The sequence below is a fragment of the Syngnathoides biaculeatus genome, chromosome 5 (assembly GCF_019802595.1).
Source record: "Syngnathoides biaculeatus isolate LvHL_M chromosome 5, ASM1980259v1, whole genome shotgun sequence".
In the NCBI taxonomy this organism is placed as follows: domain Eukaryota; kingdom Metazoa; phylum Chordata; class Actinopteri; order Syngnathiformes; family Syngnathidae; genus Syngnathoides; species Syngnathoides biaculeatus.
In genome coordinates, this window is record NC_084644.1 from 22,932,638 (window position 1) to 22,945,341 (window position 12,704).

The window sequence follows — 12,704 nt, forward strand, 5'->3', positions numbered from 1 at the left end:
AGCCCACCTTCTCGCTTAGTAAGTGTGCATGTGTGTGTGTGTGTATTTGTGTTCAAGGGATGATCTTTTGATGCCCTCGTAGTGTGAGTGCTTTCTCCCTCTACTTTTAGCGGTTGGCCATTGTGCTCATAGCCGTCATACTGCTCTCCCACTCACTCCATCAGAAACTACAGGCCTGTGTAGCGGCGTAAATGAATATTGATTCTCCCTCCAGTGCCAAATACTGCAGGGGGGTAAGCGGGGGGGGGGGGGGCAGTGTGTTACACGCAATGAAGGGAATTGGCCTGATGGGGGAAAGGAAGAGAGGACGGCGATTACGGTGATGGTGATCATTGTAGTGATAATGATAATGGTGATGATAATGACTGTGTTGGTGATCAGAAAGCATGATGGGAGCTATCACTTAATGCATGTATGTGCATGGAGGTTTCTCACTGGACAGCACAGTGGTGGCAATGTAATTGCCGTATTGGAGCTGAAATGACATGACAATCATGGCAAACACGACAATAAAGTGTCAGGACAACAATGAAAACCTATGGATGCACTTGGTATAATTGGCTTCAATCTTTATTGTTAGAAATGAAAATGAATTTAGAATACACAGAACTCACAAAGAAGCAAATGGCCTTCAAAGCGTCTGCATAATGTAGCCATAACACAGTCTCAGTGATGCACAAAGCAACTAACTACAAGATGTGCTTTCAAACTATGCAAAACAGTGTTTTGCAGCTAGCTAATCATAGGCTAATGACTACAAAGGATAGAAGAAAAAAATTGGAGAGCTTCAAGTAATGTTAAACAAAGCCATAATGGAGGGGGGAAAAAACAATAGAAGCACTCCAAAACTTCAAAGCAGATTACATAGAGACATCTTATTGACGAGCATTTACAGTTTGTGATTCTAAAAGTAAAACAATCTCCCAGGAAGGTGGCATGGCTTTCATTTAGCTTTATCTGGGTGGTGCTAAAACACTTTCATCTATTTCTTTTTAAATGAAATCCTCTTCCTTCTTCTCACTTGAGTTCGGGTGAAGGGTGACAATGAAAACTCAATTCGTGGCCAAGTTAAACGGCACCCGTCTAATTATGGCGCGTCATCGGGATGGCCCTCAGCCTCCTGCTCTCCGGCTGTGGCCACTTCATACACGCCTCCCTCTACCTGCAGGGTGCAGTTGTCCAGCTCGGTAACGATGTAGTGGGTGCCCTCGTCATTGACGATGACCTGGGTGAGACCTTCCTTTATCATCCGAGAGGCTGCCAGCTGCAGCAGGTTTTGCATTTCCTCCTGACCTGCCTGGTTAATGACCTGCACCTCATCCTCCTGTTTGACCACCGGCCGGGCTTCACTCTGCACGGTCTCGGGCATCTCTGGGGGCGCAACTTCGTCGGCGGAAGATGCCTCACCGAGGATTTTCTCCTGATGGTCCATCTTGCTCACAGCACTGAGGAGTGCATCCAGAGCTGTGGACGACTCTGACATGATCTGACTTCTTTCGGCGGCTTCGGAGGCGCCTTGAGCTGCGGCCTCGAGCTCCTCGGCAGCCTCCCCTGTTGACAGCACCACATAGCGGGTGTTCCCTCTGGCGAGCTGGGTCCCTGCAGACGCCACCTCCCTACCTGAGGCGATAACCTGTCCGTCTTCTGTGATGTGGAGGACCTCTGCCATCTGGCCCGCCATGGCCAGGGTCTGCAGGGTGGCAGCGGCAGACTCTTCCAGGGTCTGGTCGACGGACACCTCTTCATCACTGTAGCCCTGGATGATGATGACCTGCTGGATATCTCCTTCATTGCTGAGCTTCCTGTCCACAGAGGAATCCACAACTTCTGTCTCTACAAAAGAAGCCCCATGGCCTTTGAGACGGCACTCAAAAGACTTGGACACAATACCTGAGGAGAAAGAGGAAGAGTATATTAGCACACCTTTATTTACTCATTTTGATGCCAGGATCAGGATCTATTTTAGTGCCTTCTGATTTCTGATACATAGTTATCCATCTATATTTTTGTGCGTATGGAATAATAAGAGGTGATAATACATTTATAGGGTTTATAATCATAACAGCCCTCCGAGAGAAACCCAAAGTATGGTGGAGCCCAGAACAAAGACGAGTTTGACACCTAATCTGAACAGTTAAGGGGACAGTTGTGCTTCAAAAAGCAAGATCACACTTTATATATTTTTGTGACTTAATGCCTGATAATGAGACAGAACACAAGATAAAAGGCTGCAAAAAAAATAGAGCCGGACACATCTGTTACTCATTGAGCCATGTGGCACCCTCTTGGTTCACAGGTTGCCATGGCATTACCAAGGTGGTAGGAATAGTGTTAAGATGCCATTGTTAGAGCAGTACCTTGCGCTAACATAAATGGACTAGCACTACTAGTAGCAACAGCAGTAGTTGTGAAGATGGGATGCTATTCATGTCTACTAAGAACGCACAAAGTTTTTAAAGGAAAAACCAACCAAAAAATGCTTTTATGTTTGGCTCTTTTGACGTTGACATTTTAGAGGTCCAGGATTTAATGCTAGGACAACATCGGAAAGATCTTTGAGTGTATGGAGGGACAAAATCATCCATCACTGATATACTTATCTCTCCCAGACATTTCATGTCCAGCACCAAAGGTGACAATGTGATCAGAAAGTCAGACTTGTTTTTACAAATGTGCCTTTGCTCTGGAACATAATCACTAAAATGCAGCACCATGACATAAAAATAAATGAACAAACAAATCAAAAACTAATTTTCCATAATCTTTTTATAGTGGATAGATAATCTGACGTCAATGAAAACTTAATACAACGTAAAAATGACTCTAAGTTGGCTGTTAGTGTTATTGTTTAAACTTTTGTTAATATTGCAAACTTACTGTGAGTCATTTTTTTCTGCATGAATAATACAAACATCTAGATGATAAAATTCAGCCTTATCTAGTGCATTGGTAAATATGTACTGAATATTAATGTGCACTTTTTGGTAGTGATTTAAATTAGGATGGTATGTCTATTGTGGAGGTCTGTGCTGTGCTCTACAGAATTGCATTATATTTCATTTTTATACTTTGCAGGATAAGTACATTCTTCTTATTACAAATCTGTTAACTATAACACTGAATGTAACCTGTCAGAGGCTTTAGTTCAGCTCATTGAGATCTACTTGTTACTCACTACATACTTCAGAGACTGAATGATTTGATTGTTTTTTCAATAATTATTAGTATTGTACATAACACGTGAAACTACAGCCCTATTTACATCGTAAGTCAGAAGAACACATATTGATGTGTATCTGGAGGAGGTTCATGCTAACAGAGACATCCTAGGATGTTGGAAGTGTGAACAGAAAATCAAAGAGGGAGGATTGTTTTTTTTAAAACGAATGTTTTATTATTATCATTTCTGGCTGACAACTACAAACCGCAGTCGGTATAAATGGATAATATGATGCTTGTAGTGTTTTTTTTTTATCGCTAGCAACTGGCACGGCCTCACGTTGCATTGTTTTCTGTTGTTTTCACAGGGCAAGTGTGATCAGTGACTATTTTAAGACCTTTAAAGTATTTATGGTACGTAGGGTCAGATGACAGCTGTACAGTACGTGCATCACCATGTGTCAGTCCGAGTGACTTGAGTCCGGTGTCCCAGATGCCCACCATCCTGTCCCCAATGGATTAGACGATCTACCCACTACCAGGCCCCCTTCCAAACCACCACATACCCTGACAAAAAGAACAGGCACAAAGTGAACAAACCCAAGAAACTAAATACAAAGAAATTGACGAGGCAATGAGGCAGACTTAGCAAAGATAGGAGTGGCTGGAGGGAGCAGACTGGTTGAGACAAAAAACAGGGCTGATCAGAACAAGTGGATATGAACCTCACACAGGCAGACAAAGCATGAGACAAAACCAAGTCAACAAAAAAAAAAACAGATTGTGACATGTGAATCATCATTCTTTCATTTTAGAGGAAGGCATGGATAATTCCATGGTTTTCTGCAGACTTTGTTCTTTTCCAGCACATCCATAGAGGGATCATACTTTTCACACTCACTACATAGAGTTCATATTTGCAGGGTTTTTTTTTTTTGTGGTGAGCCAGAACACTGAAAAATATCGTACAAAGTTTTTGTTCTTATGAGTACAAAGGCTGGCCAATGTATGTATAGTGGGGCAAGGAAGTATTTAGTCAGCCACACAATGTGCAAGTTCTCCCACTCAAAACTATCAGAGAAGCCTGAAATTTTCATCATATGTATACCTCACCCATGAGACACAAATTGAGGAGAAAGAATCCTGAAAATCACATTGTCTGATTTTTAAAGAATTTATAATATATATGTATGGTATATACATTTTGGTCACCAACAAACAAGCAAGATTTCTAACTCACAGAACAAAACAAAGAAAAATCTCAGAACCAAATGGGGGGATTTAGTGAATGATCTGAAGAGAGTGCAGCCCAAAGTAACAAAGGCTACCATCAGTAACACACTACGCCATCAGCGATTCAAATCTGCAGCGTCAGACGTTTTCCCCTGGTTATGCCAGTACATGGCCAGGCCTCTCTGAAGTCCGCTATAGACCATTTGGATGATCCAAAAGAGGATTGGGAGAATTCCATCTGGTCAGATGAAACCAAAATAGAGGGTTTTGATAAAAACTCCTCTTGTGGTGTTTGCAGCCAATCGCAGGGCACATGGAGACAGATAACAGTCGCATTCACAATCCCACCTAGGGGCAAATTAGAGTCTCCAATTTATGTTGCATGTTTTTGGGATGTGGGAGGAAACCAGAGTGCCCGGAGAAAACCCACGCAAGCGCAGCGGGAACATGAAACTCCAAACACGCGGGCCCAGGACTTGAACCCCAGTCTTCATAATTGTGAACATTTTCTTCATTGTGTTATACAAACTGTATATATAATTTTTTTTCTTTGTTTGAGATTATAAATCTCAAAGTAATCTATGTAGCCTAAATATGTTGGTAAAATGTTCAGCATCAGATGGATATTATTGTAGTTCATGTCTCTATTAGTACAACAAATCCCTGTATGTGTGGTTGTAGGCGTACTTATGTTGTGCCTTAGGGGTGGTGAGGCTATGCATTGCTAGTGTGTGTCACATGAGCCATGGGGTGCTGCTGGCAGGTCCCAGTGGCTGCCCGCTGAGGTTTATGGAGTGTCACTCAGTCGCCGCGGCCGTGAATCAAGTTAATGTTGCACATCCCATCTCTTGTGCTGTCCTGCGCTCCCGGTGGAAGAACAACATTTGAACAGCGTGATTTGGCCCTGGTGAGAGGTTGATGCCTGTTTAATATGTGTTGTGAGTGTTGTAGGCGACTGATTCCTTTAAAAGGAAGTACTAGAGAGGATGAGAGAGAAAGGGGAGAAGGCTGCTTCATTGATTGAAATGTGAAATGAGATGGAGGCTTGCTGAGAGCAGTGAATCAAGAGAACAGAAAAACATAGGCAGAAACAGTTGCTCGTCATTTTGATTTTTTGATGACAAAAATGTGCGGCACGGCGGTGAAGCTGGAGAGCGTTGGCCTCACAGTTCTGAGGACTGGGGTTCAAATCCCGTCAATCCATCTGTGTGGAGTTCGCATGTTTTCCCGGTGCCTGTGTGGGCTTCCTCTGGGTAATCCGGTTTCCTCCCATATCCCCAAAAGATGCATTCATTGGAGACTCCAAATTGCCCTTAGGTGTGATTCTGGGTGCGATTGTGCGCAAGAACATTTAGGTGAACCTAGACCTGGGCTTGCACATGTATGACCACACAGACAGGAACTCACACACACATCTGGTTTACGCATGCACACACACACACACACACACACACCACACACACACACACACACACACACACACACACACACACACACACCACACACACACACACACACACACACACACACACACACACACACACACACACACAGACAAAGTAAGGTTAAATTGACAACACTGCTCGTCAACAATCAAACCATAACACAAGAGTGGACAACAAAACATGCTCACAGTCCATTACAAGGTCAATGGTAGCACCATAAAAAGCCAGACCCAGACTGGCATAGCAACCGAACCCTGCCCAATCCATTTATCAAGCAATTACCTTCAATTACAGATATGAAGGCAGTGTGGCTAAAAAAATCAAGATGGACAACCCTGAACCTGACATATATAGGGCTACACACCTCACAAATTTGTGGGGTACTTTTACAAAGCACGGGTGTAAATGTGTGACACTGGTGCAGGATTTTTCGGAAAGGTGACACTGTGTCACTTCAGGGTGTGTCGAGCTCATTTCAGAATAATGGCAATATTATTATTAATTTCTTTTAGTTAACTACATTGACTTATTTTAGTCACCGTCCATATGCAAGGGTCGCAGGAGTGCTGGAGCCAATCCCAACTAACTACTTTGTTAAATATAGTGCATATTTTTTCTCCTTTATTTTCTTGTAGATTTTATGCCTGAATTCGAGGGAAGATATGTTTGGACTAGTTTTAGCAATGGAAATAACCACTCCTGTAAAGACATTTATTCATAAATCATGTAGATGTTTAGGCTAGATGACCACATGTAAGCAATAAATGGTTCCATAGATTTTGCATCACTGCATGCATTCATCTGTTAGAAAACAAGACATTTATAAATTGTCTTTGCAAAGGTATTAATGCTGAAATTGGACAGACACTGTAATATAGATATAATTTAACAATATGTTTATTGTTGTTGTCTAGCTACGGTATATATATATATATATATATATATATATATATATATATATCTTCTTTTCCTTTCAGCTTGTCCTGTTAGGGGTCGCCACAGCGTGTCATAGTTTTCCATCTAAGCCTATCTCGTGCATCTTCTTCTTTAACCCCCACTGTCCTCATGTCCTCCCTCACAACCTGTGTGAGGTCGTTAGCTGCATAAAGACACCTGTCCACCCCATACAATCAGTAAACCTCAAACTTGTAACATGACCAAGACCAAAGAGCTGTCCAAAGACACCAGAGACAAAATTGTACAACTCCACACGGTTGGAAAGGGCTTGGGAGAATTTGTCAAGCAGCTTGGTGATAAAACGTCCACTGTTGGAGCAATCATTAGAAAATGGATAAAGCTAAACATGACGGTCAATCTCAATCGGAGTGGAGCCCCATACAAGATATCACCTCGTGGGGTCTCAATGGTCCTTAGAAAAGTGAGGAATCAGCCCAGGACTACACGACAGGACTTAGTCAATGAGCTGAAAAGAGGTCCACCGTTTCCAACGTGACTGCTGGTAATACACTAAGACGTCATGGTTTGAAATCATGCATGGCATGGAAGGTTTCCCCGCTTAAACCAGCACATGTCAAGGACCGTCTTAATTTTGCCAATTACCATTTTGATGATACAGAGGAGTCATGGGAGAAAGTTATGCGGTCAGATGAGACCATAATGGAACTTTTTAGTCATAATTCCACTAACCGTGTTTGGAGGAAGACGACTGATGAGTTCCATCCCAAGAACACCATCCCTACTGTGAAGCATGGGGGTGGTAGCATCATGCTTTGGGAGTGTTTTTCTGCACTTGGGACAGGACAGCTGCACTGTATTAAGGAAAGGATGACTGCGACCGTGTCTTGTGAGAATTTGGGGAACAACCTCTTTCCCTCAGTAAGAGCATTGAAGATGGGTCGTGGCTGGGTCTTTCAACATGACAATGACCTGAAGCACACAGCCAAGAAAACCAAGGAGTGGCTCCATAAGAAGCATATCAAGGTTCTGGCATGGCCTAGCCAGGCTCCAGACCTAAACCTAATAGAAAATCTTTGGAGGGAGCTGAAACTCTGTGTTTCTCAGCGACAGCCCACAAACCTGTCTGATCGAGAGAAGATATGTGTGGAGGAGTGGGCCAAAATTCTTCCTGCAGTGAGTGCAAACCTGGTGAACAACTAAAGGAAACGTTTCACCTATGTAATTGCAAACAAAGGATACTGTACCAAATATTAACGTTGGTTTTCTCAGGTGCTCAAATACTTATTTGCAGCTGTATCACACAAATAAAATCATACATTGTGATTTCTGGATTTGACTTTTTAGATTATCTCTCTCACAGTTTACATGCACCTGTGATGAACATTTCAGACCCCTCCATCATTTCCAAGTGGGAGAACTTGCAATACAGCAGGGTGTTCAAATACTCATTTTCTTCACTGTGTGTGTATATATGTACATGTGTGTGATGGTGTGAATCAAAATCGGATATTATCCTTATAAAGGTAGAATATTTGATACAATTTGTATCTGTATGCACGACTTCATTTGACGTGTGTGGTGACAATAGATGCATAAAGAGAAGACATCAACCTCATATGCATTTATTATTCCTTTTAACAGAAGGCATTTGCGGTTGTCTGGTCAAGCTGTGTATTTAGTGACCTTAGCTGACTTATCTCTATACACTGATGAGGCCTCAGACAAATCTTGTCTGTGTGTTGTGTGTGTGTTGTGTGTGTGCTTGTATGTGTGTAAAATGTAGATGGTCAGCTGAGGTCAAGCTAGTGATGGCTGTACTTTGTCAGGTAGGGACAACTCCTACTGTCACCTTTACAAACGCCATGAATCAACACGACGGAGGACAGTCGGTCCACCCCAAAACAACTAATTATACAGCAGGCAGACTGACACCAGGTGGACAGGGCAGAGAGATGGAAACTCACTCAACCCACCCCAAGGACGAAGAAATGGAAGAAAATGAGGCCACAGACTGACAGAAGGCCTTGTGGCATGCTCCATCCACACAGTTAAAGTCAATAGAGTGGGATCTCTGAATTTGATACAATCTGCTGTATGTGGAATATCATGTGACCAAACTCAGAAAACGGAATAGCTCACTTTCTGTTGATGCTATGCTGGTGTACATGACTGCAGTTTGCTGTTAACAAACCACTAAAATGTAGTGTCTTTATAGCTGGTGTCTTCTGCCAAAAGTTATACACATACATATCATGTATTTATACAAATGTGATCTCTATGTGCCCTGTGATTGCGTGGTGAACAGTTCCGCGTATGGATGAGAGGAACGGAAGATGAATGAATGATGGGATTTATGTAAAGACAAACGAAACCTAATCATCAAATGTTTCTCTTTAGTGGCTCTGTGGTGACATCATCATTTAAAGTTCCTATGGTTCCTTTGAGCCGATCATCATTAACCGAACTGTGAAGAGGTGCTTAAACCTGTTTTGCTGAATGCAGAAGTTGAACGTTTTCTGGATCCAACAAATAAAACATGTTTAAAAAGTGCTTTGTGGTTTCAATGTCTAATTGGTGTGGTTTTATTCAAACGTATATGAATTTTGGTATTTTCGTCAATGGTACATTGCATGACATGGATTCATTTTTGACAGTTCCTCACCGATAAATGCAAGGAATAAAATTGTCTATTTATGTCACATTTTCAACTGCTTTTCAGGCTCAGGGTCATGAGTGACCCAATGCATATCCTAACTTATATTGAACACGAGATGGAGTACAGCCTGGACTTGTCTCCCATCAATCACAGAGCACACACACTGCATAGAAAAACAACCAAATCACACGTACATAACTGAACTCATGTTATAATCCTTAACTTGAATAAGCAATATATGGGGAAAATGTAAGTTAGATCAAGTTTACTTTTCTACTCCTACTGTGCTAAGCCAAACCTAACTTACGCAGTGTAGGCTACGGCAAAAAAACAAAAAACAAAAAGAAAACGTAAGGACAAATAAATATTGTAGTCTCCCAATTGAGTTGCAAAGGACTCAGAGGGGGTTGGAATCACAAACACACAGTAAGAGTGGGGGGAAGGGGGGGGGGGGGGGTCAGTGTCCTGCTCTCAGCTCTTTTTCTGCTGACAGTGGTTGACCCAGTATAATCTAGTCCACAATAACTCTAACACTATCTCCTCAGGGTTAGGTCAGCGGTGTAGAAGAAAGGAAACAACTACAAATGAATACGACAACTTGGGATGCAATTTCTGCATCGACCGAGTAATGTGGTATGAAAAAGATTTGTAGAGTGGCACATAACCACCCTAGAAAGTGTTCATTTTGTATCAGGTGACGTACCTGGCCAAAGTATTTGAGTAAGTTATCAAAAATCCTCATTCAGGTATTTTTAAAAACATCAAATGAGAATGGAACATGGAATGGCAGGAGGGCTTGGAAAGGTAAATCAAAATACAGTTATGACCTTGAGGGTGTTCATAGGAAGATGTTTTTACATTTAGTATGAAAGGATGTAACTTGTAACAACAGTATACAGTATGGCCAGTTTTGGAAAGACGATTCATCTTAAAACATTTTGAATATATTTATTATGCGACTCCCAAAATATCGAATTTACAAAATACTAGTACTAAGTTATTCCAAAATCCGTGATATGGTATCTGTTCTTGACGATGAAAGGAATTTGTGTTTGTTTCAGTGTAGTGAGAAAAACATTGTGTATTTCTTTGGCTGCAGATGAATGAAGAGCAACCTCAACAGTGTTTCAGAGCGTTTGAGAGGACGAATGAAGACTGCTGCTTATATCACTGATATTGGCCATTGATATTGGCCTTGAAACCCATCAGAAGAAGCATCTTTTCAGCGAATCAGATATGAGTAATGTAATACTCTGGGTTGACATGCTGGTTATTTCCTTGATGCTGTAAATCTTTGTGATTTGCTCTTTACAGATGAAGGTCACAAATGATCAGTGTGATAGGGCAAATACAAGCAGTGAAGGAAAGAAAAAAAAACCCAGACTGAATGTAAAAACCTCATCTTGGAAAGAATAAGACGTTTGACATATGAAATGATAACAAGGATAACTTTCTCTTCCTTAATAAGCATTCTTTCTATTTCTCAGGCCTGTATCCTTCGTTTCTTCTCTTTTTCCCTCAAAATCTCGGGAGGTGGACCTTTGATTGCTCCTTTAATTAGCCATGTCAGACGGCTCAATGGATTTACTAGGGATGTTGAACTTGTGCAGATAATTATGTCTTTTCCTTTTCTCTCTATTGCTACTTCCACCACTCTGCCATCTATCCCTCCATCTACCTTTCACTCGCCCCCCCATCTAGCCCACTCACTCACTCTCCCATGATTTAATGATTAATTATGGATGTGAGTTTGAGAATAAAAGCTTTTTCGCTAATCAAAATGAAATGTCCCTCATTCTTGTAATTACAGTGTGAACAGTCTCTTTTTGATGCCAAGGCCTGGCCCTCACTGTGATCCGCAGTCCATCAAGGCAAATGAAATGAATAATCGGAACATAATGACTTCAGAATGCAAATGCATTTCAAAATAAAGAAAAAGTAGAGTTGTGAGAGAAAGAATAAACAGTTACAACAGGCGAAAGAAGCAAAACTGTACAAAAAATGCTTCGCTTGGAGGCACAGAAGCCTAGAATGCCTCAACTAAGTTACCACTATTGGTGGTAGAATATACTGAAAACAACGACCTATAAATATCTCTTTTGTCATTTCAAAATTGTGAAATTTACTTACTAACTGGATCCTTTAACTGAGAATACATAGTGGCAACTCCACGATTGCCATTCTAACTATAGCTTTGAAATTGTTTTTACACTTGTGACACAATGTGACAAATGTTTCAAATGTCAGCTATGTAAGGTGGATTGTCAAGGTGATTCAAATGTGTTACACTTTAGGAGTTTTTAAAAGTGTAAGAGTTTTTATTTTTCAGAGTGGTGTCGGTCGTTGCACTCGATTGAATGTAGCTACTGTTATGTGGAATACTTATAAAATGGTCTGCACCGTTTATAAAGGTTTCATGTTGTCCTGCATTGGATGATAGTTTACTTCATTTTCCTTAATTTCTTGTTAAAATGAAAAAAATAAATTAAACAATTGACCAGTGTCACAGAACGGGTTGTAAATGTCAAAAGGTTCTATTGGACTTCATAGAAATACTCCAGAGAAATCAACCCAAGAGAGGTGTAAGGTTGTACTGCGGTTGGAAAAACAATGTTTAATAAAGTGTACTTTATGAATCTAGAAATGAAAATATGTTAGTGGTTGATAAAATTGTCTTCGTAGGGTAACAAAATGATTTCAACAGCATCAGTAATCCCAACCATATTGCCATCCAAATACGTGAATAAAGTGCACACACATTTGCACTGGAAATATAAAAAGTGCACCAGATTGGAGTGTCTCAGTACGCAGCTGTGTACCAAATATTTATCAGTTTCTTTTTGCTTGGTTTTTTTATATGCTTTTAACATACCATTATGACATACTGGCTGTTTCTTTGCAAACACCCACCACCACTTGCATTATTTCTGTAAACGGAGGCGAAAAAGCGCCATTTTAACGGTACTCTGGAATTAGGGCAGCTGTATGATGGGAGAAGCTGAAAAGAAAAATATTTTTAATACTTTGTTTGAATTAAAAGCAAACAAACAACAAGTTTATTTTATTTAACAAACATTTTAACGGACATTGGTCACAACAAATTTTTTTTTGATGAATCCCACTCAAGAACCACCGATCTAGAGTATAGAGTATATGCTCCGAACCAAACATTGTACAAGAAACCAATTCCTTTAATAATTTTTGTATCATGAAAACATTTGTGTTAGAATGAGAATGAGACAAGTGATCAATGTTCCAGCATTTATTTACACCGATTCAAATCTGGATCTAAT

At 40.9% G+C, this 12,704-nt stretch overlaps 1 protein-coding gene across 4 annotated transcripts in view; it reads right to left on the reverse strand.

Annotated features, from left to right (window-relative positions):
* Positions 1–487: 487 nt before the first annotated feature.
* The window catches only part of znf407 (zinc finger protein 407), a 232,131-nt gene continuing 219,914 nt past the window's right edge, over positions 488–12,704 (reverse strand). For 3 of the 4 annotated variants that reach the window (XM_061819990.1, XM_061819991.1, XM_061819989.1), the window contains one exon: positions 525–1,890. In XM_061819990.1, the coding sequence (XP_061675974.1) occupies positions 1,088–1,890 (803 nt within the window). In that variant the 3' untranslated portion in view covers positions 525–1,087. Of the gene's footprint in view, positions 1,891–12,704 lie in introns of all 4 variants that reach the window. The other variant, XM_061819993.1, reaches the window with a different exon arrangement.